Source organism: Anneissia japonica, unplaced genomic scaffold (genome assembly GCF_011630105.1).
Source record: "Anneissia japonica isolate Jap-2015-1 unplaced genomic scaffold, ASM1163010v1 scaffold288160_len75421_cov193, whole genome shotgun sequence".
NCBI classification, from domain to species: domain Eukaryota; kingdom Metazoa; phylum Echinodermata; class Crinoidea; order Comatulida; family Comatulidae; genus Anneissia; species Anneissia japonica.
Window position 1 is genome coordinate 65570 of NW_022709616.1, and position 9768 is coordinate 75337.

General features: G+C 37.5%; 2 protein-coding genes across 2 annotated transcripts; both read right to left on the minus strand.

Annotated features, from left to right (window-relative positions):
• Nucleotides 1-1827: 1827 nt before the first annotated feature.
• LOC117106922 lies at nucleotides 1828-2625 on the minus strand. The gene has a single exon (XM_033248445.1). The coding sequence runs from the start codon at nucleotides 2608-2610 to the stop codon at nucleotides 1990-1992; it is 621 nt and encodes a 206-aa protein (XP_033104336.1). The 5' UTR covers nucleotides 2611-2625; the 3' UTR covers nucleotides 1828-1989.
• Nucleotides 2626-3952: 1327 nt separating this feature from the next.
• On the minus strand, nucleotides 3953-4737 carry LOC117106923. Its single transcript, XM_033248446.1, has 2 exons — nucleotides 4392-4737; nucleotides 3953-4247 (listed from the first exon to the last, which is right to left on the minus strand). The coding sequence occupies exons 1-2, from the start codon at nucleotides 4720-4722 to the stop codon at nucleotides 4075-4077; spliced, it is 504 nt and encodes a 167-aa protein (XP_033104337.1). The 5' UTR covers nucleotides 4723-4737; the 3' UTR covers nucleotides 3953-4074.
• Between the last annotated feature and the right edge of the window lie 5031 nt (nucleotides 4738-9768).

A 9768-nucleotide genomic window follows, 5' to 3' on the forward strand; every position in this document is an offset into this window, starting at 1 on the left:
AATAGGCCTTTTTGTATTTTAATAATGTAGGCCTAACTTCTTTACAATAATCCATGTTGAGACGTTTTGCTAACATTTAAAGTGCAGCTCATAATATAAAGAGGTAGAGGCCTACATTCGCGCGAACACCCTGGGTAACAAGGACGGATTAGTGGGAAAGGCAGCCAATCGTAAGTGACTACAAATGACGTCATTTTTATGTCGTATTGCAAGAAAAATTCAACTCAACGTAACAGTCGCAAGCGCTCGTTTTGGACTCTGGATGGAGTTCAACGTCGTAAGTTCAACTTTCGTAAGCGGCTGAAAATTGCTTTTTTATCTGCGGCCCAACACGATCAACGCAAACGTCGTTAACGTCGGCATTATTTCAACTTTGCGTAAGAATCGTAAGAAACGTATGAAACGTAAGAAATTCTGACCTTTACGTCGACAGGAAACCAGGCTTAACTTGATGTAGCTGAGTGAACTTTGCCTTTGTGAGTGAAGAATGTTTGTACTGAATCAATGCTGAATACGAAGTATATGCCGGCCTAGGCTAGGCCTATGCCGATAGCATTTTGCTAGCGTTTTCAGTGGAGATTTGATTGGGTGTGCCTAGCTTAGCTAGCTACCGTAGGCCTAGCCTGGTTAGGCCTACTTCTTTCTGCTATCCTAGACGAAACCCAGGCTACTGTAGACAGGCGTACGGAACCCAAACCAGCCTGAACTTGATCGATTTCGGCCTAAGCTAGACTCGGATAAGGAGGAGTCCCAGTAGGCCTAGGCTAGAGGGCCGCAACCTACTACATCGTAGGCTTCAAACATTAATTGACTCTTTATTTAGCCTAGCCAAGAATGAAGTTTCTGTAAAAGCTTGAGCTTGCCAGGCCTTAGCCTAACTTAGTGCCTTTGCCATGATGCGCTAGCGGCTTTTTAAAATCTAACTACATTAGGGCACATAGAAACAATTATTAGATCACTCTTCTTTTTTTTTTTTAAATTGAGGAAGGGCAGTTTTTTTTTTGTTTTTTTTTGTTTTTTTTATCGGAACAATAGATTATTTCGCTTTTGTTTTTATCGATGAGAGAGGGACTGTTTATATTTGGTGTGTAATAGTAAATATTGTATATAAACTGGTTTAATTTTATACAGTAGTTGTTTTAAAGAAAATGTGTTTGAAGTCACAAAATTTCATTGTTATTTTTATGCTGTTGAAATAATTGATGCGTTAACAAAAAAATTTTTTTATTCCCGCATCAATATTTCCCGAATTTTTTATGCAGGTGGGGAGTGATAATCTAATAATTTTTTTTATTTGCCCTTATTGATGAATGTAGCTAGTAGTAGTAGTAGTAGGTGAGGATTTATTATGTTTCAATTAACCTCATCTACTGTAGGCTAGGTTAGGCCCATATGTTGATTTACATTAAATTTTTATAAATTGTTATAAAATGAATTAGAATATATGAAGGAAAATATATGAATGTGAATAATGTTTAATATATAAAACAAAATAAACGACAGAAACAAATAACATTTTAGTTCAGGCTCTCCTTGCCTACATTTTATAATATAATTCACTAAATTCTATTGAAATCAAATCATATTTACAGTATTTATTTATTTTATACATTTTTTTCCATTCACAGAAACTGAAGTTAAGCTAAAAATAAATGCTCTGAGGACGTATTATCGCTCTGAAAGACGAAAAGAAACCGAGAGCAAAAGCAGTGGACGAAGCTCTCTGGATTGCTACATTTCAAGATGGCCTTTTTTTACAAGCCTTTCATTCTTGGCAGACCATGTCACCCCACGTAAATCTACATCATCTGTAAGTTGTTTATTTTGTTTAGGGGTGGGGGTTGAGAGAGATCCTTAGAAAGTGATCTCATAACTGTAGCAAATTTTTGCGTTCCAATTATATTGCCATGGAAGAGGTGTCACTTCATTTACATAGTGACAAAATTTTTCTCTAACATCTTTAGCAATTGATGTACTGTTATTGCTGCCTTAACTATCCAAGTTCTGAAGCTTGGATACTGCTTCCATTGACATTTCCTCCCCATTTGCCCTTAAGTAATTGTGCAGTACACATGTACATAGCACAACTTTCTGGCAATTAGAAGGGTCTAACATTATTTTGGAGTGATAGATTCTGAATCTGTTAGCGAGATGTCCAAACACATTCTCTACTACTCGGCGGCCTCGGCTTAATCTGTAATTGTAGGCTCTCTTTTTCCTTGATAATCCTCTTTGAGGGTATGGCTTCATGATGTGCTTGTGAAGAGGAAAGGCGTCGTCGGCAAGTATGACATGTAGTGTGACAATATCAGATCCTGGCAACCTGCATGGCTCTGGGATGTTTAGAATGTTGGTTTCTGATGTCAGTGCCTGCCAAAGAGTTGAATTTCGCAGCACACCGCCATCACTGATCCTTCCATTGCATCCTACGTCGATGTATAAAAACTTGTAGTTTGCATCAACTAACGCCATCAAGACGATGGAGTGGGTCCCCTTGTAATTGTAATAGTAGGAACCGGATTTTGGAGGACACTGCATATTGATATGTTTTCCATCAATTTGGAAACTGCCATTTTTGGAAGTAATCATTGGAAACTTTCGTCCACTCATCTTGTGTTGATGGAATCTAAAAAAAAGATGAAACTAAAAATTATATATATGAATATATATATATATATATATATATATGTATAAATATATATTTTATTTTTAATTTTTAGATGAATCCATGTATCAATTCTACTGGGACACCTTTGTTGGAAGATGCAATTGCACCGGAAGTATTTGAATCAACAAGCCAGGAACTGATGTCAGTTAATTGTGAACCAGAATTTAACTTAGACTCTGTTCCCATTGCCCCTCTCCCAGAAATGTCCCCTGTCTCAGAGATGTCCCCCCTCTCTGTAATGTCATCCTTTTCAGCAATTTCCCCTCCCATGAAAAAATCAAAGAAGAAAAGGACAAATCCAGATGAGGAGCTAATTGATAAATCTATGCAAGTACTCTCGTCTGCAAATAGTAAGGGCCCTGAAGACCATTTCGGTTGGTATGTGGCCGCTGAACTCAAGAGAATCGGTGATCGAAAAAAAATTAATCAAATTAAATTGAAAATACAAGCAATACTTTGTGAATCTGAAGAATGAGATTCTAAGAAATTAACAAATTTGACTGCTTTATATTCTGGGTTCTTGCTACAGTATTTGCATACATTTGGTTTTTTTTTTTATTGCATACTATATTATAAAATGTTAATTACTATGAATCAAAAATTCTACGGTAATTTTTATTTAATTTTGTTGCTATTTCTAAATTACACTTCTGTGTTGTTGCTATTTCTAAATTAGACTTCATGAATGCCGTGATTAATACCGTATCACTGAATTATACAGGCTCTTCAAAATTTTATGTTTGCTTGAAAATCAACATTTTTAACAGAAACATATTCAGGATTCAAATCTAATGAAAATTGGATGGATCAGGCCTGCACACAGGATTTTTATTGGGTGGGTGCAAATTTGTAGAGAGTGGACCAGAATGGCTCCTGGGGCAGGGGTATCTGTTAAAAATGGTAGATTTGTGAACCCTGCTGTGATCAAGGGCAGGGGGTGGGGCTCAAGCATTTTTGATAATTTGAGCTCTTTATTTAATCAATTCTTGCTATTTATTTAAAGTATTGACACTACTGAATCTAATAGAAATCAGATAGAATGCAATAGCAGGTTATATGAATAACAATGCATTATATTTAAAGTTCTTGCTAATTATACAAATATTCATTTAATTTTAAAGTATTACTGTATATACTAGAGTATTTAATGAAAACTGGATGGAGTGGAATGGCAGATTATGAATAACAATGCATTTTATATTCATAATTTTCACTATTATAAAAATATTATTTGAATGGAATGTATCAATAAAGTAAAGTGTTTTTGCACATTATTGGTGTTAAATATTTACTTGTACTTGAAGAAAGGACATACAGTTACACAAAACAAAATGGGATGTGTGAAACATAGACAAAAGCAAACACATTACACTCTATACCATGACTTTTAAAAAAATCATACAGTATTAAGATAGTAGATATTTTGACATGTATTTGAAAGGTTTTTGAAAGTGGTTGTTTACCTTCATGTACTCATCTTTTAGGCTATTGTAGATTGCCTCGCATACTTCAGGAATTAACCTGCTGAGAGACTGCTCCGAAACCCTATGTTGATAGGCCAAGCTTGTGTAAGATTCTCCTGAAATAAATATTAATGTTAAGCGCTAAAATTATTCAGTGACAAGCAAGCAGCAACTACGTCAGTAGCCTAGATTAGCTTAAAGATTGGCCATATTACTATTTCATGATAAAAGTCAAAGTACAAATTATGATTAATACTTACCAGTAGCCAGGAACCGCAATGTTACACTTAAACGGTGATGTGCTGGGATCGCTTCCCGCAAGTTGGTATCCTTCTTGCTAATAGTAGGTCCCACAAGTTCCAACAAATGGTCAAATAGCATGTAATCCATTCTTATATAATTCTCAAACCCCTTCCTATCTTCCGATCTTAGCTCTCTCATTAGTGTCTCGCATGCTCCCAATTCATTTCTTCTCTCAAGCCATGGCTTAATCCACATCCTCTTTTCTTTTTTCTTTTCTTCCCTCTCTCTCTTCCTCTTTAACATAATCCCAGCAATTAGACACACAGCAGCCAACTCCTCCTGCTCCATCTTTCTATTATTTGATCAACTTTGATGTAAAAATTTGATAGTATGGACGTTTAAAATTAGGAAACACCTTTTGACCAATAAGCAAACACTAAAATTTACACCAACCAATCGGATTTGATAATTACGTTTCATCAAAGTACATCACATTATTTGATGGAGTTTGATGTATTTTGATGATATTTTTCCATCACATTTTATGTGATGCTTTTTTGATGAAGTTTGATAGTGTAGACAAAGCTTTAGAAAAAAAAGTGAACGCTCGGCATACGTTAGATCTATTCGCTACTATGTGACAGGGCCTTTAGGATGGTTCACACAAGGTTACGAATATCAGTCGAAATACCGTATAAATAAACTACAATTATGTAAATAATTTACATATTTTAATAATGGCCGTCGGGGGGACACGTTCCCATCCCGCCCCACCCAAAAAAAAAAAAGTTATAAAAAAAACAAAAACAAAAACAAAAAATGTAAAGAAAGAGACATCATACCAATTGGCACATGACATTCCGTTTCATACAGTCTTGTACAAAAAAAAAACGTTTATTAAAAGTGTCGCATTATAATAATCATGTTTTTGAACATACCCATAAATAAACCTAAAATATAAATCCTAAAATGTAAATTGATGGTCTTATTTTGTAACTGGATAGTTAATTTTCTAACGGAGCGTCCTCAACTTGTAAAAATTGGCCAGGTAGTGCCTGGAACCTTTCTCTTAACACCGAGTTCCTCCGGGCTGCATATTAATGAATGGTGTGAACTAACAAAATCATACTAAATGTAACTAAAACCGTAAAGAAGCTCTTAAAATAAATGGTAACCAGTCGAAGTTGTTGAGGAAATCAAATTTCTCGGGATTCACATCTCCAATGATCTAAAATGGCAATCAAATCCTCAATTAAGAGGGCCAGAAACACATGTTCTTCTTGTGCGCATTAAAATCTCTTGGTATGCGACCTGAAATATTAATTGTATTGTTTTTATGATGTTTCTTTAAAACAATGAGAAGCGGTCGCCGTTACAGGAGTTTAAATGCCAACAAAACAAGGTAAATAAATAATTTCTACCCATCTGCCATTAGGGCCCTAAATAATACTCTTTAAATTGTAAACAGTGGGGTATGCAGGCTGCAGCCCTAAGATATGAACAACCCTACCCCAGGATGCATAGATTATGGATTTTTCGTGTACTTTTTATTTATTTACTTAATTTGGTTGGATGTTGTACCATTAGTAAAAAAAAAAGTCTATGTCTCTGAAAGTGACGATAAAATATATCTGTATATCTGAATTTATCGTCTTGAAAATAGACAATTGACACGTTATTCTAGCGACTAAGCACTCATATAAAGTACACGTACAAGTGAATAATGGACAGACACGTTTATAAATTCAAGTAAATTTGTTTTAATAAAATAAAATATCAAACATTAAGCAAGGCGGATTTGGTGGGGGGGGGGGCCAAGTCCCGGGCCCCAAGCCACGGCCCCCAAGCCACGGCCCCCAATTTGGAAGGTAAAAAAAAAAAGAAAAAAAGAAAGAAAAGGAAAAAATATAAGCCCAGAACGCCTCTAATGTTATTTTCGGGGGTCTAGACGGTGTTGTCTCGATCGGCCCAACTTTAGGCCCCCTTTCGCCACCCACCCCCCCCCCCACACACCTTTTTGGACATCTCTGGATCCGCACCTGTCCACATCAATACCCTGTAACATACAAATGTGAAGCCATGTATACGACGTTCTCCTGAATATCCACTACTTCCCGGGATTCAATCCTTTTTAAGCTGGGGCCAGTTCCAATCTGTTGAGACCAGCGGCGGGCCGTCGTAAGCCTGTGTACTTCAAGATGGTCGAAACTGGCACTCTCAGACTTAATTTTGAATATAAATTTCTTTTCTTCTCCATTTTATTTTAGAATTATCCTGCCACTTTATAAATTTTCCTACTACAAAAATATCCACTCACAGGTGGTAGGCGTTAAGTGAGCAAATTTGTAGAGTAGATGCCTCTATATTCCTGGAAATGGCACTTAAAGACTCAAAAATAAGTTTCAAAGGCAATATTTTCAACAGAATAACATGGGGCCTGCTGATGACGCAAATGGTTAAACATCGCGTCCTATCAGCGCCCCACTGAATACCATTATCCGAAACGAGAAGCAACGGGCCGGGTAGCAAAAGGCCGGGTGGCAGAAGGCCGGATGTCAAAAGGCAACGGTAGCAACGGGCCTACGGTGGCAGAAGGCCGGATGTCAAAAAGCCTGGGTAGCAACGGGCCTACGGTGGCAAAAGGCCGGGTGGCTAAAGGCTGGGTGGCAACGGGTCTAGGGTGGCAAAAGGCCGGATGGCAACGGGCCGGGTGGTAAAAGGCCGGGTGGCAACGGGCCGGGTGGCAACGGGCCCGGGTGGCAACGGGTCGGAACCCATTTCAAATGGGTATGCAAAAACACAATAATACAGCTAAAAAGCAGCTCTTCATGGCTATTTGTTCGTTGATATAATGGTAACCACAGGTCTAAAATTGATTAGGTTTAAGCTTATCAAATATATTATTTAAATATTGGAAAACATTTTATGTCATGCAAAAGAACCGGACCTATATTATCAAACATTCGGGTCAGCCAGGATTGGGCCAAAAACTTTTTTAAACGTAAGTCACTTGTATTTCATTCTAAGTCTCAAATGCTAAAAGTCTCATTTTCCAACTGTGGTGAAAGGGAACCATAGTCAATAGAGGATTGAAAGTAGGGGCAGGAGTGGCGCCACAATTTACCCGACGGGGGAGGGGTATGAGGTCCCCGTCGGGGCGGGTTCCCCTGCCGAGGTGGAAGGATTTCCCAACGACAACTGGGCGTGGTCGAGCGTCGCTTAAAATGTTCCGAAAGAGGTCCGGGGTGGGGGGAGTGGGCTTATCTAACAGTCTTACTAATATGTAAATAATAATAATAAATATTTATAATGCGCTAATTTCAAATAAATGATTTTCAAATATATTATCAAAAATACATATAATTTTATATTTCTCCCCGACGAAATTGTGGTTTTCTCCCCGAAGGCAGCCAAATCTCCCCGACGAGGGGCCATGAGCACTCCTCCCACCGATGCCGCCTCCCCTTGTAGGGAGATGGCCCGGGCCCTCTAATTTTTTCAAAATAAAAATAAAATGGAGAAAAAAGGAGAGTTGAATTAAAATTTAAGCATGAGAGTGCTATTTCTGCCATCTGCAGATGACATAATCATAAAATTTCTAACCTCAGCCCCAACCATGGTCAGAGAGAGAAGATACAAAAATCCCATCCTTAGGCCAAGATGCCATCTATGAGCGTCTAGTTTTAAAAATGTTCTCATCGAGGAGGGAATATTCAATGTAGACATTTTAGGCCCACGTCTTTGTCCCAAAAAGTCAGGTCACGAATACATTTTTTCCCAAATTTCAGTCTAGTCTTAAATAATAATATTGAGGATGATGGTAATAAACATGATAATGATGATTCAATTCAACAATAACGGTAACAACAACGCAATAACCAACTCGACATTGATGTCGACGTCGCATTTGGCCGTTTCGTAAGCCCACCGCGCTAACTCAGCCGCTGTGCCCAAAATTATGTACTTTTTACGCATGCGCTTGAATTGTGCGTCGTAAACGCGGCCGAGTCTGTGAAAAGAAACTCAATCTTATTTCCTCCATGGACAGGAAGTGTACTGATAACACAAAAAACTAGATTTTGAGTCTCAATAAGTGTAGCCTATTATTATTTTTTAATTGCTATCCCAAATAATACATTTTTAAGATATTTTAATAAAGGAACAATTTACCAAAGATTTAGGCCAAATTAAATTAAAAAAAATCCTAAAACTTTGCACTGGTTTCATTAAAAGTACTGTATTGGAAAATGGCAGTGCTGTTCCAAATTTCACTGTTTAGCATGGTTTAAACAATAATATAACGTTGCAAGAGTTTTGCCTGGCCCTAGGCCTCATGCTTTAATTGTAACTGCGCATCACCAAAGTTGGTGCTATGCAAGCTTAGGCCTTTTTTTTCATTTCAATAATTAAGTTTAAATACCACACTAAAAGATCGGATACCGTTTTATAAGGCCTAGCCAAGCTAGTCTATGTCTCTATACTGTACTAAAGGCATAGGCAGGCCCTAGCAAGATGTCTCGGTACAGCGACAATATACAATTGCTAGTATATTAGAATTAGTGGGCCCGTAGGCGTATTCTTCTGGAAGATTTTTTCAATATTTCTTCTCATTTTTCATCTCACTTTTTTTTATTTTGAAAATCGAAACCCCTTGAGATGATAACGTTCTTTTTCGTAGACTCGATCGCCTTCACGTACAGTGTGACCAGCGCAAGAAATGACATTCTGCTAGAGGGAAGCAAACAATTCTGCTAAATCATCCCACACTGTGTATTACATTATATTACACTCCAAAATGCTGATGAGCGGGAAGGGGGAGGGTAGGTAACAATTGACGGCCGTAGAAGCCAAAAAAAATAAATAAATAAATAATAAATCAAAATAAAATTTATACAAAAATTTAATTCAAAAACTCAAATGTGTTGATGGAGGATAATAATCGTGGTGGATGATGGTGGTGGTGGTGATGGAGGATAACGATGATGTTGGATAATGCCAATAATTATGACAATGATTACGATGTTGATAAAAGATGTCATTAATTTGAGTGAGGCAGTGTTCAGCAGTAACTACCGCAGGTTCAGCAGGATCACCGAACCTGGGCCCCAGAGCTCCAGGGGCCTCCAATTTATAAGGGCCCCGCCTCCTTATACAAAATCTAATAAAGCAATGTGTACATAGGATGATAGTATTTGTATTTATATAACAATGTACATTATAATTTAGAATTGTTACAATTAATCACTTAGGCCTATACATGCCTAGCACAGTAACGTAACTATCACAGGTTCTGGCGGTTTATTGAATTTGTCTCCGATCTCCAAGGGTCCCCTTCTTTAGTGGTCCATCCTTATAAGCAAAATCTAATAAAGCAATGCATAGAAAAATCTTGAT